Source organism: Panthera onca, chromosome B3, assembly GCF_046562875.1.
Source record: "Panthera onca isolate mPanOnc1 chromosome B3, mPanOnc1 haplotype 2, whole genome shotgun sequence".
Taxonomy (NCBI): Eukaryota; Metazoa; Chordata; class Mammalia; order Carnivora; family Felidae; genus Panthera; species Panthera onca.
Window position 1 is genome coordinate 5454535 of NC_138344.1, and position 27002 is coordinate 5481536.

Here is a 27002-nt window from a genome sequence, read left to right on the forward strand (position 1 = left end):
TTTAGAAATAAATGCACAGAAGAACATAAAACCATACTCCCAACAAAAAAATCTTATATTTTCTTTTTAGTCTTTTCTGTTTTCCACAGACCAAAGCAACCAAAAAGTGATTTGGCCGGGGAGAAAAAAAAACCAATATATCTTTTTGAAAGGTAAGTATACACATTTTAATTTATTTTTAAGAATATATTTATATTTTAAAAACAGGACATGTATACGTCTAAGCAGCATGGCGGACACAGACCAAATCCACGCTGGTGAGTTTTGAGAACCATTGAACGTGCTGACAGAGGCAGACAAGGTAAGAATAAATAGTGCTTTGGGGAGAGCAGTAGTGATCAGTAGGGTAGGTAAAGACGTGGACGCCGGAGCAGAAACAACTCCCCGATACTGATTTGTGCAAAGTTCCAGATCTCCACAACAGAAATGGCCCAACCCATCCAAACAGCCTCCCAGCCCGGCAACTGCCGGGGTAGATGAACTCGGACCTAGCGGGCAGAGGGATGGGGGGACTCAACCCAGAGGAAAACTGCAGAAACAGAGTTCAGACAGGCACGTGTTCGCACACACGTCCCCACAAAGGGCATTGCACGATAACAGGACTGTACACAGTTTAACAAAGGAGCTCCCAGCCTCCCTGTCACCTCTTTGGCAGTAGGTCAGGCCATCTCCACTTCTGACACACACACATCCTCAGCAGGAGGAAGGCTGTCCTGTGTGGTGGAGACAGATCTTTAGGTGAGAGCAAAGCTACTGTAGCCAGAGCGTTAACTCCGCGTCCCTCCACAAAAAAGATGTTAATTACTAGTGACAGCCCTCGAGCCAATATTGCTTCAGGTCCCTACCCCAAGGACCGGCACACTCCTTTTCCCACACCGTGGTGAAATACGACACGCCCTTGCTCGTGCTTCAGCAAGCAGAATTACGGGGTAGAGAAAAATTAGGTTCCATATGCTAAAATTTGCACTTACTGCTATGAACTAAGTTTTAATGTATTTCTTGGGTCAAAACAAAATCAAGTCTTTGAAGACCCACTAAGCCTATGATGGACTTTGCTCTGTGACACTCATTCACTTCTGTAAGTTAGGCCCGTGGTAGTGGAACCTGTCCAGATTCTCAAGCACACCTAAACTCAAGAAAAATGAAAGCCACATAGATAATTAGATCTAGTCTAGGCACAGGAAGCCACAGCTGGCTGACCGCTCAGGGCCTCTCAGGACTGGATGTTGGTCGAATTGAGGATTCGAGAAGTAGCATCAGATTTGGAAGCCTTTGAAAGTTCTCGCTGTTGAAAAATAAATAATGTCAGTGGCAGTACTGTCCCTCCTCTGCATGCCCCGCCCTTGTAAGCATGGGTAAATGTCAGCACAAGGTCCCCTGAGGGCTGTTTCTCTGAGACAGAGGTCCCTCTCCAGCACAGGTTGTTAGGAACACAAGATGAGAGGCTCTGAGCCCCGTTCTATTAGTCAGAGATTAAGCATGTGCACACATATGCCCGGGACCTTGTCCTTAGTTCGTTCTGTTACAACCGCACAGAATAGCAGTCCCTCAAGTTTCACCAAGTACTCTATCGAGTTGTCAAGCTAGGCAGGCAACAACCTTTGGTCTGTTGAGCCCTTAATAAAGCAAGGGGCCAGACCTTTATCTACCAATCCCTGGGGCTGAGGGCCTTGTAACCTGCTGGTGATATGATCTCATGCTGGAGCACATGGAAAAGAAGATAAAGCACGAATACCACTGAGAAAGAGGTTAGTAAAGGTTAGTCTACCGGCTTTGGTGCCGCCTGGTGGAGTCAATTACCAGCCAAAGCAGCCAAAACCAGATTAGAGATAAGCAGGGTACATTTAAGCCCCACGGGGATGATACGGGGCTTGGCTAAACAAGCAAGGAAGAGAAAGTTGGACCCTCTGTCCAGCAATCAGCTAGCCAGAGCAACGTACACTTCTGTATATAAAACCATACCAATCATTTAATTTGAAACAAGTGCCATAATATGAAACTGTTTCAATCCTCAAAACAAGCTCCTGCCTTGGGCAACTGCCCCGTTCTGTCACTGCAGTAGTAAGAGCGGGCACCATGGCTTTAACGCAGTATCCCCTCACCCACGGTGAGGAACAGCCTCGCTTCCCAGCAGGAAGATACGGAGGGCAGAGAGAACGCACACTGGTAAGTAAAGGGCACTGCAGTTAAGTGTTAGTAAACACGGAGTAGGTTACTAGGAACTAAAGAGCATCTGGAAAAATCTCCCAATGCCACATATACGCGCTAAAGCAGCTTAATGAGGTAGAAACAGGCAGAGGCGAGGAAATGAACACTGGCTAGCTCACAGAAGACAGAAAGTTGGCAGTTCAGCCCTCAGGGGTTAGTAAGTCATATACTCCAGGAAACAATCAGCACACAGGCCAAGAACCTCATGATGGGCAGCACACAGCTGGGGCTCCCCTCCCCACGTGATGGGGCCTCTATTCTTTCCGGCACATTGGAGGCCTCTGATGTCACAACTGGGGAGGGTGAAGGTCTTCTGTTGTGAAAGACAGGATTAAAAAAAAAAAAAAAAACAACTTTGCCTGACTTTAGGTAGGGCTGAGAATCCAATTCAAGTCTGAACAAGTTTTCTTGTTAATCAGCAGATTAGTCTGTTGGGACTGAAGTCAGATATCCTTGAGGTCCGCATTAGGACTTCTGCTCCTTTGTCAAAAAAAGGTTCTGTGGTAGTACAGCTGAGATTATTGGTTAGTGTAGCCCCGTGCCCAGACGGGAATTAAGCCAGCAGATGTGACAGGTGAGTTTGGAAAGCGGACATGGGACATGCAGGGGTTGCCATACAGACCTGAAGCCCGACAGTGGAGCTGTCAGAGAGGGACGGATCCTTCTAAGAACAAAGAATTAAGACAATTACCAAGAACTCCACCAAGAGAGCACCAGGGCCGTGATCAGAGGGTCACCTCCTGCAGCCAGGGAATGGTATTTCTGAAGCAGAAGGATCCAGGCTAAACATCTAGTTGCTGCTGCCAACTTCCTTCTTGTATGCTCCTTAAACCAGCCCGCCCCATGCCATGATCAAGGCAGGAAAGGGATTCTCAGCCTCCAAAGAACTGTCCTCACGGCCTGGGTGCCCTTGGGAAGATACCCACTCTGCCCCAACTGTGTGCTCCCCAGAGACTGGCAGATATTAGAAAAGGTGAATTACCGCAAACTCAGAATAGGTGCTGGCAACAGAATTAATGCTGAAGTTGCGCTGGAGGGGGGCCGAGGCAGGGTACCCACCACTCAGGATGCTGCCGTTGAGCTCCAGGTTCTCCTTGTTGGCTCCATGCCTGCCAGCACGGGGCGTTTTTTTCCCCGAACAAGTGGAAGTGACGACCGGCTGCAGAGAAGGGAAAGAGAGCGATCCGCGCACCATCCTCAGAGTGACCACACACACACACACACACACACACGCAAATGGCTAAAGGCTGATACCGTCTTTGTTATTCATGGGCCTATAACCCTCTACTTGTGGGTTCAAAAAATACATGAATTCTTAATGGCTTGCAAAATACCTACCTTGAGCATAGTCTGTAAAATACTTGAAAGACACACTTAGCACAGATTCCCTACCTCTCCTGGTGTGAGAGTACCCGATTCTGTCTAGTGATCCAGTGTCGCTGGGCTTGAACCCACACACAGGGACCTCACTCAGCAGCAGCTGAAGACCAGGCTTTGCACTGAACCTAGTTACATCCCAGTGATTCCCATGATACTACCGGGGTTCAGAATGACCGCTGGGTGTATTTGGTTGTTGTTGGTTTCTTTTTTTGGCAGATAAGCTGGCTTACTCGCAGCATCTCACTGAAAACCGAATCCAGGGCTCTCAGAAACTCGAACGACGAGGTGGGGCCCCTGGGTAAATGGGCTGGAGGTGTGCTGGGGATGTCCCTTGTACACGGAGCATACATACTAACCTTGCTGCCAGAAGGTGGAAGTCGAGACACAGGGGAGCGGTAGATTGTCCCCCCAAAGACAGGCCGAATGCTGCTGTTGGCCGTAGCGTTGGACATGATGGTAGTGTTCAGCTAAGGGGAAGAACAGAGATTATGGAGATGGGGTAACATGCCTGGCAGCCCATCCCTACACTATAGAGAAAGGAGTATGGGAAATAGTCTAAGAAAGATGGGTTTACATGGTTAAGAGCTTTGAGGAAAATTGTGACAAGTGTTGAAAGTATTTCTATCCGGACTGCACTATAAAATGGTAGCCATTTTGTTTGTAATTCTATCATATTTAGGTATTTACCCAAGAGAAATGAAAGCAGATATCCCTACAAAGACCTATACATATATAGAGAGCAGCTTTATCTGTAATAGCCAAAACACTGCCTACAAGCCAAGTGTCCATCCGCAGGCAAATGGATAAGCAAACTGTGCAATGGAATACTGCTCAGTAGTAAAAAGGAGTGGCCTATTATACATGTAACAACATAGATGAATCTCAAAAAACCTATGCTAAACGAGAGAAGCCAAACCAAAAGAAGAATACATACTGTATAATTGTATTTGTATAAAATGTTAAGAGGGGCGCCTGGGTGGCTCATTTGGTTAAGCGTCCGACTTCAGCTCAGGTCATGATCCCACAGTTTGTGAGTTTAAGCCCGCATCGGGCTCTGTGCTGATGACTCAGAGCCTGGAACCTGCTTCAGATTCTGTGTCTCATTCTCTCTCTGCCCCTCCCCCACTTGTGTCTCTCTTTGTCTCTCAAAAATAAATAAATGTAAAGAAAACATTTTTTAAACGTTAGAAATGCAAACTGGGGGCGCCTGGGTGGCTCAGTTGGTTGAACATCTGACTCTTGATTTCAGCTCAGGTCATGATCTCATGGTTTGTGGGTTCGGGCCCCATGTCCAGCTCTGCACTGACAGTGTGGAGCCTGCTTGGAATTCTCTCTCCCTCTCTCTCTGCCCCTACCCCACTTGTGCTTTCTCTCTTAAAAAAAATTTTTTTTAAATAAAAAAGTGAACAAACAAAACACCATAAAGAGTAAAAACACAAACTACACAAGACACAAATGCTGCCAGTAGACATGGCAAGAGGTTCAATTTCCATTAGTAAGGAGGGAGATACAAACTAAAATCATGAGACATAACTTCATACCCTCAGATGGACAAAGACTTAAAGTATGAAAGTATCACCTGTTAACAAGGATCAGAGTCTGACACTTAGGCACTGGCAGCACAGATCATTAATCAGTGCAACCAGGGCTTCAGAAATGTCTGATCAGAGGAAACTTTCCGATTTTATTTTTAAGCAATCTTTATGCCCAGTATGGGCCTGAAACTCACAACCTGGAGATCCAGAGCTGCTCTACCAGCCGGGCGCCCCTGACTTCACTCTCGAGAGCAAGGGCCTCTCGCTTCTCTTTTATGCTCAGCGTGTAGCACAGAGGTCTGCAAACTTTTAATTAAAACAGATCTTTCCATAATTGATTTTTAGCGTTCTAGGTTTTTAAAAGCTTACCACATTTTTTTTAAGTTTATTTTGAGAGAGAGCGCTCTCGTGCACATGCATGCCAGGGAGGAGTAGAGAGAGACAATCCTAAGCAGGCTCTGCCCTGTCAGCGTGGAGCCCCATGCGGGGCTTAGACTCCTGAACTATGAGATCATGACCTGAGCCGAAAGTGAGAGTCGAATGCTTAACCAACTGAGCCACCCAGGTGCCCCATCACATGATTTTCATAATAAAAAAACTACCTATTATGGGGTGCCTGACTGGCTTAGTAGAGTGTGTGACTTATCTCAGGGTTAGGAGTTTGAGCCCCACGTTGGATGTAGAGATTACTTAAAAATAAAATCTTCATAATATCTAATATTGGGGCACCTAGGTGGCTCAGTCAGTTAAGCATCCCACTCTTGGTTTCAGCTCAGGTTATGGTCTCATGCTTCTGTGAGTCAGAGCTCGTCAGACTTGGGATTTTCTGTCTCCTCTCTCTGCTCCCCCAACCCCGTGTCACTTGCACCGTCTCCGTCTCTCTAAAAACATAAAGTGGGGCGTCTGGGTGGCTCAGTCGGTCAAGCATTGGAATTTGGCTTGGGTCTTGATCTCACGGTTACTGAGTTTGAGCACTGCATCAGGCTCTGTGCTGACAGCTCAGAGCCTGGAGCATATTTTGGATTCTGTGTCTCCCTCTCTCTCTCTGCCCCTCCCCCACTCATGCTGTCTCTCTCTCAAAAATAAACATTAAAAAAATTTTTTTTAATCAAAAATAAAGTAAAATCTATCAACAATAGGGAACTAGTTTAATAAGTGATGGTATGTCAAGAGAATAGAATATACAGCTAATAACGAGCATGTATTTGAAGAAAGTTTGATACTATGAAAAAAGAACCACAACCAATACCAACTAGGGGAAAGGCAGAAATCCAAATCATATGTGACCTCTGTTTTGTAAAAATACATTATTTAAAAACGAGGAAAAACAGGGGCACCTGGGTAGCTCAGTTAAGCGTCTGACTTCAGCTCAGGTCATGATATCATGGTATGTGAGTTGGAGCTCTGAGTCGGGCTCTGATCTTAACCGCTCAGAGCCTGGAGCCTGTTTCAGATTCTGTGTCTCCCTCTCTCTCTGCCCCTCCCCTGCTCGTGCTCTCTCTTAAAAATAAGTAAACATTTAAAAAAATTAAAAAGCAGGAAAAACAAATACTCTCAATAGTTCTCTTGGAGTTACACTACAGGTGATTTTTTTTTTTTTTTTTTTTTTTTTAAACTCCCTGCAACGCAGGGCTCACATTCACGGCCCTGAGATCAAGAGTTGTACATTCTAACTGAGCCAGCCAGGTGCCCCTGCAGGTGCTTTTTAAAAGATCTATTGGTTATAAATATGAGCTGAGGAAAGAGAAAGGAAATACTGCTCTATTTCATTTATCAAAGGAAAAGTTAAACTATCCCATTTACTAAACATGAAAGGCTCTCACAGAATATCATTGTCACTTGTTGGAATTCTAGGATGAACCTCTGAAGGTCTTCATCATTACGGAATGGTGACAGCTATGGTCTCCCAAGATTAATCCAAGACCTCAACCACAGGCACACATCAAAGCCAGGTTCTTGACTGTCATTATCAAGTTATTACTTGGGATTAAGTACTGCCTTCTGGTCACACTTTCAGATGGACTCAACCTGGAAGGTCCCCAAAACCCTTTCCCATCTGCAGGGCAGAAGGCGAAAGGTGGCCAAGAGCCCCAGCCTCGACAACCCCTCACAAACGGTGGTTCACAAAGCCTCACGTTCACCTTGCGCACTTTGCCCGGTGTGTTGGGTACCAGTCCTCGCCGCTTGCTGGGGGTTCGGGGAGCACTGCCATAGAGCATCTCTGTCTCTGTCTGCTTCTTGTTCTTTAGTTGCTGTATGAAAGTCAGAAGGAACAGTGAAAACTCCCAGGAAAGGAACAGGTCTGGGATGGGGCAGAAGCTGGGCCAGATATCTAGAGCCAAGTGCCTGAACCCAGAGCTAAAAGAGGTGCGGTGGGCTAGCCCTTCAGCCAACCCAGATCCCTGGAAGAGACCCTGGGCTGCTCACATTACCATCGTCCTCTTGCCCACGCTGTGCTCACTTACTCTCTCTTGCTTGGCTCGCTCCTTCTCCATTCGATGCATCTCCCATTGTTCTGTCACATACTCCATGAATTTCTGCCCATTCACCACAAATGCCTGCGAATGCTCCTGTTCCCACATTTCAATCCGTGCCTTCAGCTCCTCTTCCAGCTGAGACCATAAAGAAAGAAATGTTAATCACTTCAAATCCTTGGTATGAAGCCCGAATGAAAGTATCCTCCCAAAGGAAGACTCCCGCCCCAGAGCACGTAAGCCTAATTTCAGGGAGCTGGACTCACGTGGGCCCAGGTCAGAGTGACCAGGAAGCAAATCCTAGGGACGATTTATTCGTAACACACATGAAGGTGGGAAACAGCAAGAACCCAGAGTCTAACTGGGTTTTGGTGCCTAAAGCTGGAGGCACTGGGGAGGACGAGCAACATGAAATGAACAATGTACATTATGGGGCGCCTGGGTGGCTCAGTCGGTTGAGCATCTGACTTAGGCTCAGGTCATGATCTCGCAGTTTATGAGTTCAAGCCCCGCGTCTGGCTCTGTGCTGACAGCTCGGAGCCTAGAGCCTGCTTCAGATTCTGTCTCTCTTCCTCTCTCTGCCCCTTCCCTGCTCATGCTCTGTCTCTCTCTCTCAAAAATGAATAAATGTTAAAAATATATATATATTAAAAAAAAAAAAAACACGATGTATATATTAAGAGCACCCCAATCTGGGTCCCGATCTAGAATCTACCTCTTATAGGCTATGAAAAGTTACCTAAGTTCTCAGGACCTCAGTCTCCTGATGTATAAAAATGGAAATGAATAAAATAGAACTACCCTACGACCCAGCAATTACACTACTAGGTATATATCCAAGGGATACAGGGGTGCTGTTTCAAAGGGGCACGTGCACCCCCATGTTTATAGCAGTACTATCAACAATAGCCAAAGTATGGAAAGAGCCCAAATGTCCATCAATGGATGAATGGATAAAGAAGATGTGGTATATATATACAACGGAGTATTACTCGGCAATTAAAAAGAAGGAAATCTTGCCATATGCAACAATGTGGATGGAACTAGAAAGTATTATGCTAAGTGAACTTAGAGAAAGACAAATAAATGACTTCACGCATGTGGAATTTAAGATACAAAACAGATGAACAGATGAAGCAAAAATAATATAAAAACAGGGAGGGGGCAAAACATAAGACACTCTTAAATACAGAGAACTGAGGGTTGCTGGAGGGGCCGTGGGTGAGAGGATGGGCTAAATGGGGAAGGGGCATTAAGGAAGACACTTGTTGGGATGAGCACTGGGTGTTATACACATAGAGGATGGATCACTGGAATCAACTCCTGACATCATTACTGCACTACATGCTAACTTAGATGTAAATTTAAAATGAATTAATTAAGGGGCACCTGGGTGGCTCAGTCCGTTAAGTGTCCCACTTCAGCTCAGGTCATGATCTCATGGTTTGTGAGTTCAAGCCCCACATTGGGCTCTGTGCTGACAGCTCAGAGCCTGGAGCCTGTTTCGGATTCTGTGTCTCCCTCTCTCTCTGCCCCTCCCCTGCTCTGTCTCTCTCTCTCTCTCTCTCTCTCTCTCTCTCTCTCTCTCAAAAATAAATAAATGTTAAAAAATATTTTTAATAAATTAATAAAAATTTTAAAAAAAATTTTAATGGAAATGACTAAATGGAAAATACTTTGGAATAGTATCTGGCACTTAATTCAATAAACACTATTACTATTAAAATAGAGAACAGTAACAAAGCCCACAGCACTTTCTCAAAAGTTTGTCTTTTGTTATAGGCTGAATTGTATCCTCCCAAAATTCCTATTTAAGTCCTAACCCCCACCCCCCAATACCTCAGAATGTGACTTTTTTTTTTTTTCCCACAAACAGGTAACGAAGTTAAATGACAAATGAGGTCATTAGGGTCAACGTGACTGGTAGCTTTGTAAGAGAAAAATCGGGACAGAGATACATACAGAAGGAAGACCATGGAAAGATGTAGGGAGGAAGAAAGTCATCCTCAAGTCAAGGATAGAGGCCTCCGAAGAAACCTACCCTACTGATACTTTGATCTCACACTTACAGCCTCCAGAATTGTGAAAAAATAAATGTGTTGTTTAAGCCAGCCAGTCTGTGGTACTTTGCTACACCGGCCCTAGAAAGCTATTAAGCCTTGATATTCAGTCAGGAGGAAGGCTCAGTATGTACTTATCCTGGCCCAAGCTTTAGAAGAGAAGACGGTTCTGGGGCAAGATGTTTCAAAGCCAAGGATACACAAAAAGTAAGGTGTTTTGTAGCCAAGCAACAAAAACTCAGTGGCAATATTACCTTAGGGAGTAGTTTTTGAAGTTTGGCTCGTTGCTTTTCTTCTTTTAGAAGATTTCCTCCGCGGTTTGTAAATCGACTTGGATCTGAAGCTTTTCTCTGTGAAAAACGGATTTTAATTAGAGTAAGCCCTGAGATGGTCAGACCAGTTAGTTCTGCTGAGATTCCTTGCTTTCGTAAACTGATCCATACTAAGGAGAGTTCTGCATTCCATCCGCTGCAGCAGAGAGAAGTGATGCTGTTCCAAGGCAAGGGGAGTGGGGGGTGAGCTCCGTGGGCATATGCGAGGTCATCCACTGGGGTGCAGGAAGACTATGGTTCGGTTCCTTTCTAATCTAAGAGTGAGGTAAGCTTTAATATGGAGTGCACAATGTCACTGGCTCCCTTACTTGGTCCAGATGTCAGACATGACTTGTCACCTACAGGGAATGAGGTATTTGGAGGGACAAGGGAGAGATCTACACTCGGAGGGCTTGGTGGTGACAACCCTGTGTACCCACTCAGCTCTGGCGTACTAATGATGCAGGTTAAATGTGCCCAGTTAAGAGGTTCATAATCTGGTTTTTATGAAATTAACACTCACAAAATGGGCAAGTTAAAATGTAAAGTGTTAGGCTTCTTACTCTTTTTAACAATTTTTTTTAAATGTTTATTCTTGAGAAAGAGAGAGAGGAGAGAGATTGTGAACAGGGGAGGGGCAGAGAGAGAGAGAGGGAGACAGAGAATCCCAAGCTGGCTCTGCACTGTCAGCACAGAGCCAGATGCAGGGCTCGAGCTCACCAAGTATGAGATCATGACCTGAGCTGAAACCAAGAGTCAGACACTTAACTAAGCCACCCACCCAGGCGCCCCCATTTCTGGTTTTTGTTCCTCTATCATGCATATATTATATCAGAACAGTAATCTAAATGTGTAATTTGTAAGTGTAAATTAGGTTTATACACTCAACAGTAGGAGCAGATCATCAGAAAAGTTTAGAAACAATCTTGACAATCTGGGGGCTGAGCTTGTAAAGAAATCCTATCTCCCTTCCAGACCCCTTGATTGATGACGGTCTATTAAACACTAACTAAAGGGACAGTAATCAGTTTCTCATCTCCTTAAATACCAGCATATCAACAAGACTTGCTTAATACTCTTCTTTCTTGCTTTCAACCAGAAGTTAAGGAGTAACCGAGAACTAGGACGTCTGTTCTGAAACAGCTGTAAGACCTCACGTATCTCTCTCTCCACGTGTGAGTCCTACTTTCCCACCTATAAAGCTGAAGGAGTTGAACTCGGGATTCTCTTAGGACCCCTTTGAGCTCTGAGAAGGACTCTCCTTGTGCCCTACATGTCTTGTGTGGCTCACCCGGTCCCAGTCCCGAGCTCTGAAATGCTTTGAGTGCCCAGTCTACCGGAAGAAAAGGAATTCAGACTAAACAAATGTGCCCTGATACCCAGGCAAACTTTCTAAGAAGACAGCAAAAGTTGGAGTGGTAGTGAATATTAACTGCCTGCCCCAACATCCACTCTCTCCCTCCTACTAGTACTGAGAACCTGAATGTATCTGTGGCAGCAGGTGCCCCAGGCACGCCAGTGCTGGTGTGGGGAGCTTAATACTGGAAAGAGCCCTTAGAGGGGCTGAAGGGGCAATGCTTGAAGTGCAACGGTGGGGGCTCTAGAGCCACTTCGGACCACCCCTTAGTGGTCGGGGAGCCGTGGGCTGGAGAAGCCTGGGACACCACTGAGTGTGGAACAGCCATACCTGCTCTGGATGCTCTACCTCTAGACTTCCTTCAGGTAAGAAATTCCTACCTTACTTAAGGCATTAATTTTGTTCTTCCACGTTCCTGCATATAAGCTTCCCAAGTACAGATAGGTCAGCAGTAACTCAGACTTACTGATAAAGACAGGGTTTTAGAAGCCTGGTAAAGGGCAGAGGAGAGTGGACTCTGACTGTCCAGGGCAGGCCTTCTTAACACTTGATCGCACTCTAGGGAAACAGAAGCTAGGGCGGTACCTCAAACTCCAAAAAAAGCCTCCAGCTTTCTTCCCACTTCTGGACACCTTCGAAGAGTTCTTTGTGAACCTCATAGTAGTTTCTTAACCGCACGATCTCGGCATCATGGAGCTGAAGCAGATTTTCTGTGTAGTCCTCTGCAAGATACAAGCCCAGGAGATGAAAAACTTCTAGTGTTTAGTAACCCTCATCCTCCTCCTCCTAGAATGGAAATCAATTTTTCTTCCGTAGAGTAAAGGTGATACGTGAATGAGCATATATCGTGGATAATAAAAGCCAGCTTCGTCACATGATCAGTCTGGGAGGAGAGGAGGGGCTAAGGGATTAGGATGCAGGCCACAGCGATGAAGATTCTCAAAGCTCTAGGTCATCTCTTGCCTTGTCCTTGGTTTCCTTCATATTCTTCCTTTGCATCCTGCCCACAATTTCTAAAACCACTGCTGAATTTAGTGCAGTCTCGTCTGTCCGACTAGAATTCTGCTGAGCTCCTGGGGACAGGCTCTGTGGGCTCGAATGTGGGCTCTGCTGCCTATGTGCTGCCTCTGGGTTAAGTTGCTGAGCATTTACGTGCTTCTGTGTGCTCATCTCTTGACATGAGGACTAAGTGAGATAATATCATTAAGGGTCTGACACTGCACCTGGCCCAGAGTGAGCACCTGACAGACTTGAGCCTCAGCACCACAGGCTACAGTGATTTACTGCTTCAGAAATCGAGAGACCCCTCACTTCCTAGTAGCATTTGCAAATGTCTGTTTATTCAGGAATGGCAACTGACGCTAAATGGCTTGAAAGGGGAGCCCTATCTGTTGGGTGGAGGAGACACTTCCCAGCAGACGTCTGCCCTCATAAAGACCAGTGAGCAGGCCACACGAAGACCACCACTTTTGTACGGACCAGCACAGTAAGGGGCAAAAGCCTGTCTCTGCTCCTGGCTGTAGAAACACTGGTCCCAGTACTGAGCCAGCTCCACTCGAATCGCCTCAATCACTTTCTTCATGTTCTGCATCTTCAGTTCCTCCAACCGATCCACTTCCAATTGCAGCTGAAACAAGGAGCTTTGGTAAAGGCGCTTGCCACACATTCATTTTCCCCCAGGAATGCAAAAGCTCCCATGCCCCTCCCGCCTTTAAACAAAATTATAACACAAAGCCACAGAGGTAAATCAATACTCTTTACAACAATGAGCTCATGGGAGCCAGAAACCTAAGAAAGGCACACAAAAGGACAGAAGATGAGCAGCTATCACCACCCTCGTCTGATGCTTGTCTTTTTTTTTTTAAGTCATTTTTTTTTAATGTTTATTTATTTTTGACAAAGAGAGAGAGACAGAGCATGAGCGGGGGAGGGGCGGAGAGAGAGGGAGACACAGAATCCAAGGCAGGCTCTAGGCTCTGAGCTGTCAGCACAGAGCCCGACGTGGGGCTAGAACTCACGGACCGCGAGATCATGACCCGAGCCGAAGTCGGACGCTTAACCGACTGAACCACCCAGGCGTCCCTTGTCTTTTTAAAAAAAAAAAAATTTTTTTTAAATGTTTATTTATTTTTGAGAGAGAGAGAGCGCGCGCACGCAAATGGTGGAGGGGCAAAGAGTGAGGGAGACACAGAATCCGAAGCAGGCTCCAGGCTCTGAGCTGTCCGCACAGAGCCCGACGAGGGGCTCGAGCCCACGAACCGTGAGATCGTGACCAGGGCTGAAGCTGGACGCTTAATCAACTGAGCCACCCAGACACCCCTGATGCTTGTCTTTAAAAACAGGCTCGCTTGAGGCAGGAAGCTGGTAAGGACGACAGACTTGTAGAGACTGCTGACCTAGCACCCACTGGATTTCTTACCGCTTTCCTGACCTTGGCCTTTGACCCAGTCATAACCGTGGCCACAGCTTCTCTCTCTTCTGCAGGTATTTGTAACCTGTCCCAGAGCTCTCGGATTTGAGCCCGCAGACCCTCACACACTGCTTCATTTTGTGACTTTCGCATTTCCAGCTGTGGGGAGGAGAGCTGACAGTTAGGGCAAAGACAGAACAAAGAAGCCCAGCCCGCTGCCTTCCCGCAAAGAAATGTCTGGACTCACAAGAAGTACTCTGACTGGATTGAGAAGAAGTGTATTTTTGTGATTCTGAACACAAACTGTATGGCTGTCATTATGGTAGGATCTCAAACACCAAGAACCAAGAATCAAATTTTTAACTTAAAAAATTAAACACTAAGCTAATTCACAGACGGATAGTGTCTCCTTCAAAATTTCAATTTCACATTCTTTGAGCTATATATAAATTTTTTGCTTAAAAAATGCAAATCAAGGATGTTCATATCATTTGCTATCTTTATCCTTCCCCTTTTTACTTATATGGGCTTCTTATTTAAGACTGAAGGAAGAAACCGTCGGCTTTTTCAAACTGCTGGACACGATGGAGTAGGGAGTGGCCATTACCTGCCGTAGCAACTTTTGTAGTGTTGCGATATTCTCCAGAGACAAACAAAAGGCATCTTCATCTTCACACACCACATCTCTTTCAAAGCTTGTGTCTGGGGTGTGATCTAATTCTTCCATACACAGTATGATCTGTCTCTTTATGTTGACAAACTCGTCACGTCTAGAGGCCTATAAAATAAAATGATTACGAGCCCCTCCAGGAAAGTCCAACCGACCTTTAGGAAGTATGAGTGCAAACAGTGTACCTTTGTCTCCCTCAAAGTGGCCACGTGCTGTCTGAACTGGCTCAGCTCCTCTAGGCTGGGAACGGACGAGCTGTCCACGTCATAGTGGGGCAGGCAAAGAATTTCACACAGTTCTTGATCTTGTTCCTGAAGTAGTTTCAGTTCCTGTTTTCTCTCCTTTTTCTGCTTTCGCATCAGTTCTACCTGAGTGCGCAGATCCTTTTCTAGTTGCAAGATGGTCGTCTCTCCTTCCTCCTGCAAGAGACAATGTGCCATTGTTACAAGGCTTCAAGTGGATTTATTCACATGAAGAGAAGGACAATGGAAGAAGGTTAGAGTGACAAACTTTTTTTTTTAATGTTTATTTATTTTCGAGAGAGAGAGCACGTGAGCAGGGGAGGGGCACAGAGACAGGGAGAAAGAGGATCCGAAGCAGGCTCCACACTGATGTCAGTAAGCCCTGATGTCAGGGCTTAAACTCATGAACTGTGAGATCATGACCTGAGCTGAAGCCGGATGCTTAACCTACTAAGCCTTCCAGGCACCCCTAGGGTGACAGACTTTTAGTTAAACTTAACAGTACATCAACTCACGGCCAACAAAATATGGCACAAGGAGGGTCCCCTAAGGAAGGTCTCTGGTAAAGGAAACGTACCAGGGCACTTTGGCAAGAGGTGAAAAGTGGTTGGAAAGCTTATTTTGAGTTAGCTATGGGGTAGTCTATTTAGCTCATGACTTGATGCTCATCCTAAAAAGCCTACAAACATCACCTAACCAATACAAATCAATAGTCCTTGCTTTACTCCAACAGATAAACAGGTGGCGGGGGGTAGGGGAGAGTGGCAGTTACGGGTCTTAAAAATTTATAGAATTTTATTCCACACCGGTGAACTAATAAAAACTGTCATGTAATTTAAGGGAGATGTATATTTATCACCGTATATCTAACTTCTCACCCGATTTCACATTGAAAGTTAAAAAAAAAAAAGACTAAAGAAACTATTTGTTCAAAATCAATGATATATATGCCATTTCTGTAGATTCCACAAAACTACACTGATGTCATGATCTGACTGCTCTTGGCTGCCAGGTATGAATTATCATTAACCCCTTAAAGGCGGTCTCCCCCCTAGCCTGATTCCAACTAGATACCCACGTAGTTCTTCCTGTAGCAGAGAGAGGGACCCAAGAATCTTACTGGCACCACATTATAGCCATCCTGTGCTGGCCCTGCACTCACATCTATTCTAATTACCTTGCCAAGCTCCACAGTGGTTTTCACTTCTATGATCCCAACACTACTTATACGGGATCTAACCAGGGACATGTTTTGGAGTCCTGTTATTCATTCCATCCTTGCTGGTGTCCTCATTCAAGCTCTCCCTTGTGCTGGACCACAAAACAGCAACCTGTCAGCGCGGTACAGAGATAATCATGCTCTGAATTTGACTATGCTCTCCTGACACTCCAGCTTTTGAGACATTTCTTCCCAAGTAGCCATTTTGGCTGGTTCACTGGTGTGCAGCTACTGGGTATAAAAAACCACAAAGGCAGGTCTTTTGGTAACTTTCCCTTGTATCACTAGTCCCTTTTGCTTCCAAGGTAGTGCTTTGAATTTTTTTTCAAAGAAAGAATAGCATGGTACCATCTGTACTTAGCTCTTCCTTAGAATTAAAAAAGAAAAAGTACATTATATATTATTTATATATATTAATATATTATATATTAATAATATAATAATATAATAATATGTATATATATTATACACACACCCCACAAATATAGGGCTTGTTTTTGATCAAAGCATTGCACCACTTATTAGCTAGTATCTCTCAACAGGGCAACTCTTCACATAAGTGAAAGGTGCTTTGGTGAAACTAAATAACTAGGTGACAAATTCTCCCTGCTTTCATGGCCAGGATTTCACAAGGACACCTTCCACCTGTAGCCCCAAGTCAGAGTTCCTTCCTAATCTCAGACCCCAGCAGGATCCCCTGAGACTCTGCCATGTACCTGAAATGGCTCGACATGTAACTCGCTGCACAGGGTATTCAGCTCTTTTTGACAGACGGATATGCTTTTGATGAGCCTTTCCTTCAGGCTCTCCTCTTCAGCAATCATCATATCCAGGAGGTCCTACAAAAGAGAATACAGTCCCATAAAAGTCTGAGGCCAATGGGGGAAAAAACCCCAAACCAACAAACGACACCCAAACCTTCATAATTTCAAATTCTTAAGAAAGGACTTAAATACAAAGAAAACCAGGAAGAGCCTGTGACATCTTCGTGTCACTTCTGTAGCTGTGTCAGATGAGACACCAGTATCCTTACCCCTGAACCACCGTAAAGAGATCAGTACTACCCCACTCACCTTGATATGCTTCTTTACAACCTCCGTTCTTTGTAACCGCTGGTCCTCTGGAATCCCAATTAATTCCCATATTTCCCGAAGGTGATTCAGAGCTTTCTGGAGACATACTATTGACTCCTCCGCCAGCACCTCACTGAAAAGCAAAAGAGAAGCCAGTAACATGAGCCACTGCCTCCAGACTAAAATAAAAACTTACTGAAACTAAATATACTAGTTTCTCAGTGGCCTGAAGGCTAAAAGAAATTGAAAACAAGCATTCAGCTTAACCACTCTTCTCTCCAAAACACAACACTGGCAAAGCAAAATTCAGTATTGCCTTACTCTGGAAGTTCAATCTTCTGAATAATACTCAGAATATGGACTTTCATCAACAATTCTACCCACGGCAGTACAATACAGAATTATAAAAGAAAAACCAGAGAGGAGCGCCTGGCTGGCTTAGTAGAGCATGTGATTCTCGATACCAGGATTGTGAATTCGAGCCCCACGTTGGGTGTAGAGATTACTTAAAAAAAAAAAAAAAAAAAAGTAGGGGTGCCTGGTGGCTCAGTCGGTTGGATGACCGACCAGCTCAGGTCATGATCTCACAGCCCATGAGTTCGAGCCCCGTGTCGGGCTCTGTGCTGACAGCTCAGAGCCCGGAGCCTGCTCCAGATTCTGTGTCTCCCTCTCTCTCTGCCCCTCCCCAACTCACACTCTGTCTCTCTCTCTCCTCAAAACTAAATAAACATTAAAAAAAAAAAAAAAAAGTAAAGATAAACCAGACAAAATAAAATCCCACCAACACAAGAGCTTGCTTGGTGAGAAGATCCTATAAAACAGGTGGCAATTTATCACACTCATTTCTTGTTCTTAAATTACAACTACTGACTTATAGAATGGCTAAAATTACAAAAGATAAACATCATGTTTTGGAGAGGAGGCACCTGGGTGGCTCAGCTGGTTAAGCGCCTGACTCTTGATTTCAGCTCAGGTCATGATCTCGTGGTTCCTGGGATCGAGCCCAGGGTCGGGCTCTGCACTCACGGTGTGGAGCCTGTGTGGGATTCTCTCTCCCTCTCTCTCTGCCCCTCTCCAGCTCATGCGTGCACACACGCTCTCTCTCAAAATAAACAAACGTCAAACACGAAAGTGATGGTGAGGATATAGAAAAGCCAGAACTTTCATAAAGTTGGAGCATAAACCGGTACAACCACTTTAAAACTGTGGGCAGCACCTATTAAACCTGAACAGAGCAGTTCCACTTTTGCATGCAGGTCCAGCAGAAACGCACACATGTGCACTAAAGGCAAGAACAGGAATGATCAGAGCAGCACTCCTCATAATAGCCTGAGAGTAGAAACACCCCAGACGTCCATCAACACAATAAACAGTACATTCCTATCATGGAATATTACAACAATGAATACACAACATGGATAAATCTCAGAAACATTATGAGAAACTATGCTAAACGAAAGAGGCCAGATGCAAAAAGACTACGTACTATATGATTCCATTTTATGAAGTTCTAGAAAAGCAAAACTATGGTGAAAGAAAGCACATTAATTGCCTGGGATCAGGGCAAGGGATCAATTGCAAAAGAGCACGAGGAAATTTTTTCAGGGTGATGGAGTGGTCCTAGATCTCAACGGTGATGACCTAACTGTATACAATGACCAAAATTCGAACTGTACATGTAAAATGAGTCAGTTTTACTGTATGTAAATTATACCTCAAACCTAAAAGAAAAAAAAGGAAGTAAAACAAACTACTGTGGAAAAACAAACAAAAGTTGGAGAAGAAAAGGAAAAACAGTCTCGAGTGAAAAAAGCCAGACAAGAAAGCATATATCACTATGTGATTCCATTTATATAAACTTCAAAAAACAGGCAACACTAAGGTGTACTTTCAGAAGGCAGGACGGTGGTCCATTATCCTGGGAGGTGGTGACTGGGACGGGGTACAAGGAACACTGGTTACCTACGTGTGTGCTGACTTTGTGAAAATCCATTGAGTCTGCATTTGATTTCTGTATGTTATTCTTCAATTACACAAAGCTCATTTAAACATTTCATTGTTTATCTGAAATACGAATTTAACTGGGTACCCTGCATTTTATCTTTAAAAAAAAAGTTTACTTTAAAAATGATAACCAGGGGTGCTTGAGTGGCTCAGTCGGTTGGGCATCCGGACTTTGGTTCAGGTCATGATCTCGTGGCTTATGGGTTGGGGCCCCACACTGGGCTCTGTGCTGACACCACAGAGCCTGCTTGGGATTCTCTCTCTCCCTCTCTCTCTGCCCCTCCAGTGCATGCACCCTCTCTCAAAAATAACATTCAAAGAACAGAGAAATTTTCTCTTCTTTCTTAGATACAAATGGATAACAAAGACATTGCTCTGGCACCAGGCAAACTAGAACCTGGATGTGCTTTGCCACCAGTCAGCAGTGAGGCCCAGAACAAGTCACTTAAACTGAGGGTGTGCCATCTACAAATGATGGGGCCAGGGGCTCTCACTGGCCCCCTTTGTGCCTCAGGGTATTCAGTGGCTCTTATGAATCACCAGGCTAGATCTCCAAGAATAGCAGTTTCTCCATAGGCTTCAATATTTTCTAGGGTTCTACTCGGACAGTTCAGAGCCTGGAGCCTGCTTCCAGCAGAGAGAGCCCGTCTCCCCTTCTCTCTGGCCCTCCCTGGCTCATGCTCTGTCTGCCTCTCTCTCTCTCTCTCTCTCTCTCTCTCTCTCTCTCTCTAAATAAACATTAAAAAAGATTTTTTTTTAATACATAAATAAAATAAAGGTTGCCTGTCCTAGGTGAAGAGAAGTTTTGGCACAAACACCAGTTGCCTATACCAGATGGCCAGTATCAATACCCAGATAATGAATAGCATTTCCGAGAATTTATTGTGGGGCGCCCGGGTGGCTTAGTAGGTTAATGTCCAACTCCTGATTTCGGCTCAGGTCATGATCTCAGTTTGTGAGACTGAGACCTGCACTGGGCTCTGCTCTGACAGCACAGAGTCTGCTTGGGATTTCTCTCTCCCTCTCTCTGTCCCTCCCCTGCACATGCTCTCTCTCTCTCTCAAAATAAATAAAGATTAAAAAATATTATTCATATCCATTCATTTTAGAAACGCTAACATGTAGGGACCCCTGGGTGATTGAGTCAGTTAAGTTTCTGACTCTTGATTTCAGTTCAGGTCTTGATCTCAGGGTTGTGAGTTCAAGCCCATGCTGGGCATGGAGTCTACAAGGAAGGAAGGGAAGGAAGGAAGGAAGGAAGGAAGGAAGGAAGGAAGGAAGGAAGGAAGGAAAGAAGGAAGGAAAGGGAAGAAAGAAAAAAAGAAAGAAAGGTTAATATGTAATTAAGGCATTTATTTCATCTCAATTAACTAAAGTTAATTATTTTAATCTCAATTAACTAAAGTTCAACTACAGAGTTTTCCCAAATAATCCCTTTGCACTCCAATCTTAAGATAAAAGAATGCATAAACCAAAAACCTAATTTTCACATTTTATTAAAAATAACCTACATGGGAATGCAAGCTGGTGCAGCCACTCTGGAAAACAGTATGGAGGTTCCTCAAAAAACTAAAAATGGAACTACCCTACGACCCAGCAATTGCACTACTAGGCATTTATCCACGGGATACAGGTGTGCTGTTTTGAAGGGACAGACACATCCCCATGTTTTTAGCAGCACTATCGACAATAGCCAAAGTATGGAAAGAGCCCAAATGTCCATCGATGGCTGAATGGATAAAGAAGATGTGGCATATATATACAATGGAGTATTACTCGGCAATCAAAAAGAAGGAAATCTTGCCATTTTCAACTACGTGGATGGAACTGGAGGGTATTATGCTAAGTGAAATTAGTCAAAGACAAAAATCATACGACTTCACTCATATGATGACTTTGAGACAAAACAGATGAACATAAGGAAGGGAAACAAAAAAAATATAAAAACAGGGAGAGGAACAAAACAGAAGAGACTCATAAATATGGGGAACAAACTGAGGGTTACTGGAGGGGTGGTGGGAAGGGGGATGGGCTAAATGGGGAAGGGGCACTAAGGAATCTACTCCTGAAATCATTGTTGCACTATATGCTAATTTGGATGTAAATTTTAAAAAATAAAAAGTAAAATTAAACTAAATAAATAAATAGGAGTGTAAAATATAAAAAAAAATAATAATAACCTACAAGATCTGGGGTACCTGGGTGGCTCAGTCAGTTGAGCGCTGACTCTTGATTTCAGCTCAGGTCATGATCCCAGGGTTGTGGGATCAAGCCCCATGTCGGGCTCCACACTGAGCGTGAAGCTTGCTTAAGATTCTCTCTCTGGGGCGCCTGGGTGGCTCAGTCGGTTGGACGTCCGACTTCGGCTCAGGTCATGATCTTCCGGTTTGTGGGCTTGAGCCCCGCGTGGGGCTCTGCGCTGACAGCTCAGAGCCTGGCGCCAGTTTCGGATTCTGTGTCTCCCTCTCTCTCTGTCCCTCCCCTGATCTCTCTCTCTCAAAAACAAAGCATTTAAAAAAAGAAAAAGATTCTCTCTCTGTCCCTCTCCCTCACTCACACTCGCTCTCTCAAATTAAAAAAAAAAAAAAAAAAAAAAATGATCTACAAGATCCAATCTGTGGTCAATATTCAATTTGAACGTAAAACCCTGGTGTTGAGCCAGACCAGCATGGGGCACTGCTCTGAGTGAGGGTTACTACTTCAGAGAACGCTCTCCAGTCTCTTCCAGGCTGCCTGGCCCACTCCACTCTAGCCAATCTCCACAGGACAGCTAGGTTCTTGTGAAAACAAAATCCAGTCAGGCCTCTGCTTAACTGCTCCCTTCAAATTTTCCCATTGCCCTCAGGAAACAGTTCAACCACTTTCAAAGGAAAGGCTTTCTAAAACCTTTTTCCAGGTTTGTCTCTTAATCTCTCCTACCCCTCATTCCCTAAGACTCCAGCCAAGGGGACTTCCGGAACATTCCATAGATGTGTTGCTCCTCACTCAACCATGTGTAGCTTTCAGTTGTTGATGCTGCCATGCTTCTGCCCATTACCTTCCACCTGCCATCACCTTCTTCGGACAGCTGTGGATTCCTCACGGTCATTTCTACCAACCCCCCCGCCCCCCACCCTGTAGACCATAGACTCAAGGACAAGGACTGCCACATCTTATCATCTTCATTTTACCAGGCCCGAATGCACAGCAATTATTCAATAAATGTAATATGAATGGCCTTCAGTTCCTGCCAAAGGTTCATTACGCCTCTAACGTCTAGTTACAATTCAGAGGAGATTTATAAGCAGGGCTGCCTAGCTCCGTAAAACATCCAGAAGGTAAAGCGATCATTTTTCTAAACAATAAAAGTCTAGCACAACAGGAAAGGAATCTGAATAGACATTTCTCCAAAGAAAGATACACAGGCCAATGAGCACGTGAAAGCAGACTCGACAGCACCAGCCACTAGTGCAATGCAAACCAAAACCACAAAGAGATACCTTCACAGGCACCAAGATGTCTGTAGTAAAAGACAACAGTAAGTGTTGACAGGCAAGTGGAGAAATCAGAAGCCTCGTACGCTGCTGGTGGGAATGTAAAATGGTGCCGCCTCCTTGGAAAACAGTCTCACAGTTTCTCAGTTAAACACAGTTACCGTATAACGCAGCAATTCCATTCCTGGGTATTTACCCAAGAGAAATGAAAATATGTCCACACAAAACTCGCGTGCAAGTGTTTACAGCAGCATTTTTATAACAGCCAAAAAGTACAGACAACTCAAAATGGCCATCAACTATTGAATAGGTAAATGTGATTTACCCATCCAGTGGAATATTATTTGACAATAAACCTTGAAAACATTATGCCAAGGAAAGAAGCCAGTCACAAATGACAAAGTATCCTATGATTCCAAATAGGCCAGTCTACAGAGATAGAAGTAGATTGGTAGTTCTGTGGGGCTGGGGAGTAGGCAGGGAGGGTGGGAAAAGGGAGTGACTGCTAATGGGTATGGGCTTTCCGAAAGGAGGCTGAATATGTTCTAAAACTGACTGTAGTGGTAAGTACAGCACTCTGAATATACTAACACCTGTCAAACTGTATGCTACACAAAGGTAAGAAATCGTTTAAAAGACCATTTGAGATCTTTTCCAGGCCAGTGACTTAGGTTCAAGAGACTGGAAAAACCAGACCTTTTTACAACCTTTTGCGTCCTTGGGATGTATTCTTGTACGTGTCCTCAGCTTTTCAGTGATGTGCTAGAAGAAAAAAATCTCAAATTTCCACCTTCTAGGAAGTTACCTGAATCTATTTACAGGCAGTATATAATTGCACCAAGAGAATTATATTCACAGTGAATGTGCTAAGGCATCTTATGGTCATACTTTTTTGAAACGTCCAGTTATTCATTCAAATATACTACTTGAATGTTTATTATATACATGGTGCATCCTAAGTATTGAGGATTCAGCACTGAACAAAACTGACATCCCTGCCATTTTGAAGTTTACATTCTAACAACAACAACAACAACAACAAAAAGTGATAAGCGAATCTCACATTAAATGGTAGTAAGTGGTGTGGAGAGAAATCAAGCAGAGAAAGGGCACAAGGAGTACTGAAGGTGCAGGAAAGGGGAAGTGCGGTTTTAAAGAGATTGGCCGGGAAAGACCTCCCTGAGAAGGTGATCTCAGCAAAGACCTAAAGGTGGTAAGGAGTCAAGCCACAGGACATGTGAGGGAACAGAGACCTGGGTGGGGGAACAACAGATGCCCATGTCTGAGGTAGGACAGTGCCTGGGGTTCCAAAACAATCAAGGACTCTGGTGTGACTAGAGTAGAGTACAACAGGACTCCAGAGGCTTTTACTCTAAAATACAGAATATTGGAGGATTCTGAATGGAAGACAGGGCATCCAGCCTTGTGGCTCCTTGTCTTGTGTTGACAATAAGCTTCAGGAGGCCAAGGCAGAAGCCGGGAGACCAGGCAAAAGATAATGGTGGTGACTTGGACCCGGGTGGTGACAGCCGAGGTGGGGAGGAGTGAGATTATGGCTGGTTGTTTTTTTTTTGTTTTTTTTTTTTTTTTTTCAACGTTTTTTATTTATTTTTGGGACAGAGAGAGCCAGAGCATGAACGGGGGAGGGGCAGAGAGAGGGAGACACAGAATCGGAAACAGGCTCCAGGCTCCGAGCCATCAGCCCAGAGCCTGACGCGGGGCTCGAACTCACGGACCGCGAGATCGTGACCTGGCTGAAGTCGGACGCTTAACCGACTGCGCCACCCAGGCGCCCCAATTATGGCTGGTTTTTGAAAGTAAAGCTAATCTTAGGAATGAAAGAAAGGGTTGTCAGAGTGACAGAACAATCAGCATGAGTGCTCTGAAGAGTGGAACACTTTTTTTTTTTTTTTTTTTTAAAGTTTATTTAGTTTGAGAGAGACAGAGACAGCGTGAGACAGGGGCAGAGAAAGAGGGAGACAGAGAATCCCAAGCAGGCTCTGCACTGTCAGTGCTCGAACGTGGGCTCGAACCCATGAAACCATGAGATCATGACCGGAGCCAAAACCAAGAGTGGAACACTTAACTATCTGAGCCACCCAGGCTCCCCAAGAGTGGAACATTTTTTAATTCCTTGAAACTTACACTCGTGTGAGAACAGTTCTCCAAGTAGAAGATTTGTAATTCCAAACACGCATTTTCCAACAGGCCCAATATTGTTAAAGTAATCAACCCCGAGGGATGGTTAACAATTACAGTTGTGTCCATACTGCTTTTAGTTGGAGGCCCTAACCTCGCCAGAGGTTAGCAGTCCATGTAGTGTAGATATTGGTTTTGGTTTAAATTGGATTTGCGATCTACAAAGCTCAGGTCACTTAATTTTGTGAAAGTAAGGTGGCTAAATTAATTAGTAAACAGCTAAGTTTTTCAGTTAAGTCACAACCCCTCCCACCCCCCAAAAAAGCCTTCAGATGATTGCCAAAATTTTTAAAATACCAGCTTTATTGAGATTATTTTTATTCTTTTTAAGTTTATTATTTATTTATTGGAGAGAGAAAGAATCCCCAACAGGCTCGGCGCTGACAGCACAGAGCCGGACGCGGGGATCCATGTCACTAACAGTGAGATCAAGACCTGAGTGTAAATCAAGAGTCTCACATTGAACAGAGCCACAAAGACGCCCCTATTGAGGTTACTTTTAAAGCCCCGCCTGTTTTTCCAGTGGTACCATTCTTTGTACTAAATTCCCATTCTGTGGAAGGCAAGCATTTGAAAAAGAACGATGGGATTAGTAATTATGGAAGGAAAAGCCTCCTACAGCCACAAAGCAGCCAGTCTGACCAATAACTGCAGACTAGCCATGAATCATCACTGCCTCACCCACTGCTTACAGAAAAGTAAGGTCAACGTTTTTATTACTCTTAACACAAAACCTGTGCCCTGGTTTTATTCTTATTTTAGAACAAATTTGGCATCTCTGCCCTTTTGGAGGTTACAGTCTAATAGCAAAAGAAAGGTGATAAACCAGCACAGCACACATTAAGTGGCAGTAAGTGCTATGGAGAGAAATCAGGCGGAGAAAAGGGGATAAGAGAATAAGAGAACACGGACATTCACCGTCCTGTCGCAAGTCACAAGGCTGGTGAGCAGCAGTGTGGTGAGTCTGGTCCCAGCACTGCATGAGGAGTTGTTAAAACCACCGGAAAAGAATTCCTTAATGGAGTTCGTTCGTTCGTTCCTTCCTTCCTTCCTTTCTCTCTCTCTCTCTCTTTCTTTCTCTCCTTAGCGTTTATTTATTTTGGGGAGAGAGAGAGACAGCACGAGCAGGGGAGGGGCAGAGAGAGGGGGAGACACAGAATCCGAGGCAGGATCCAGGTTCCAAGCTGTCAACACAGGGCCGGACGCGGGGTTCGAAACCGTGAACCGTGGATGACCTGAGCCCAAGTCCAACGCTTAACCGACTGAGCCACCCAGGCGCCCCCTTAAAGGAGTTTAAGTTGCAAGGAGACCCGGCTACTTTCCTATTCAAGTAAAATGTTAGCACTAGAGCCCCGACGCCGCGGAAGCCAAGGAGAAATGAGAACGGGCCGGCCTTATTTAAAGAGAACCGAGAAACCGGCGCACAGAAGAGCCGGGACTTGGAACGAGCCGCCGGGCCGAGCGGCAGCACCTGAGACGCGGCGGGCGGGGCTCGCGGACACCCGGCGCGTCGGGGCCTCGGGAGCGCGCGGCCCCGGCCGGTGAGCTCCGGGCCCGGCCTCCGCCCCGCCGGCGCCCTCGGGCCGGGCGCCGGCTCTGCGCTCCGCGGCCCTGCCGGCCGCGCCGGGGCCTCCCCCGGCGCGGGCTAACATGACACCCGCGCCCGGGCCGAGGGTCGTCTCGGGGACCCCGCACCGGCCCGCACCCGCGACGGGTGTCGCTCCCTCCCGCGTCCCCCGGACTCCCCCGCAGCCCGCACCTTCTCCTCATGGCGGACGCTCCAAGCAGCCGGGCGTCGAGGCCCCAGACCTCCACGCAGGGCCGAGCGCAGCAACCTCCCGCAAGCACCGGCCGGCTTGCTCCGGGTCGCGGCTCCGCGAGCCGTTAGGCCCCCGCGGAATTTCAAACCGAGCCCGGAGGCGGAGCGGCTCCACGATTGGCGCCCTGACCTGACGCTCCTCGCGAAGCCCCGCCCCTGGCGGCGCGCCGCGACGGCGCACTGGGTCCCCCGCGCCCCGGGGCTGACGCCGGGGGTTCCAGGGCTGGGCGGGGGAGGCGCTCGCCCGCCGGCTTGGGTTGGGGTCTGTGTCTGCGCGTGCGCCGGGTCTCGCAGGTGCGCGGCTCCCTCTCTCAGCTTCGCGGTGGCCGGGAGTCCGGTCCCCCCCACGCAGCCCCGCCCCGGCCAGCCGCCGAGTCCCGGCCCCACCCCGTCCGGGCGCAGTTTGGATTCGAAGTGCGCGCCGCCGCCCGGAGGCCGCCGGGAAGGGGCGAGAACCGCCGGGGGACGGGGAGCGCGTTCCGCGTTTTAACTCGTTTCCCAGCGCGTCCAGAAGGCGAGCCTGGAGGTGATCTTTGGTGGCGGCCTTCCCCACGTCTGGGAGCCGTGG

The 27002-nt window shown here is 45.9% G+C and overlaps 2 protein-coding genes across 14 annotated transcripts in view; one reads left to right on the forward strand and one right to left on the reverse strand.

Annotated features, from left to right (window-relative positions):
- RCCD1 (RCC1 domain containing 1) overlaps window positions 1-7089 on the forward strand; it is a 33287-nt gene extending 26198 nt beyond the window's left edge. For 2 of the 6 annotated variants that reach the window (XM_078449039.2, XM_078449042.2), the window contains 2 exons: window positions 71-152; window positions 6978-7089. In XM_078449039.2, the coding sequence (XP_078305165.2) occupies window positions 71-152; window positions 6978-6982 (87 nt within the window). In that variant the 3' untranslated portion in view covers window positions 6983-7089. Of the gene's footprint in view, window positions 1-70; window positions 2562-3804; window positions 6198-6977 lie in introns of those variants that run through there. The other 4 variants (XM_078449041.2, XM_078449038.2, XM_081795833.1 and 1 more) reach the window with 4 other exon arrangements.
- On the reverse strand, window positions 143-27002 carry PRC1 (protein regulator of cytokinesis 1). 8 transcript variants are annotated; one of them, XM_060617613.3, is made up of 15 exons: window positions 26375-27002; window positions 16940-17072; window positions 16583-16705; window positions 14591-14824; window positions 14343-14513; window positions 13745-13894; window positions 12805-12952; window positions 11911-12047; window positions 9912-10007; window positions 7589-7735; window positions 7265-7375; window positions 3945-4055; window positions 3191-3367; window positions 2831-2872; window positions 143-713 (listed from the first exon to the last, which is right to left on the reverse strand). In XM_060617613.3, the coding sequence occupies exons 1-15, from the start codon at window positions 26383-26385 to the stop codon at window positions 660-662; spliced, it is 1845 nt and encodes a 614-aa protein (XP_060473596.3). In that variant the 5' UTR covers window positions 26386-27002; the 3' UTR covers window positions 143-659. The 8 variants fall into 8 exon arrangements, with proteins under 8 accessions (XP_060473596.3, XP_060473594.3, XP_060473602.3 ...); XM_060617611.3 differs by having other exon boundaries at window positions 143-1285; XM_060617619.3 differs by having other exon boundaries at window positions 3268-3367; window positions 26375-27000.

Coding starts and splice junctions, on each gene's coding strand:
- PRC1 (XM_060617611.3), bottom strand. Junction 14,514..14,590: donor CCACTTTGAGGGAGACAAAG/GTACACTGTTTG, acceptor TTTATTTTATAG/GCCTCTAGACGTGACGAGTT. Junction 13,895..14,342: donor TACAAAAGTTGCTACGGCAG/GTAATGGCCACT, acceptor TCCTCCCCACAG/CTGGAAATGCGAAAGTCACA.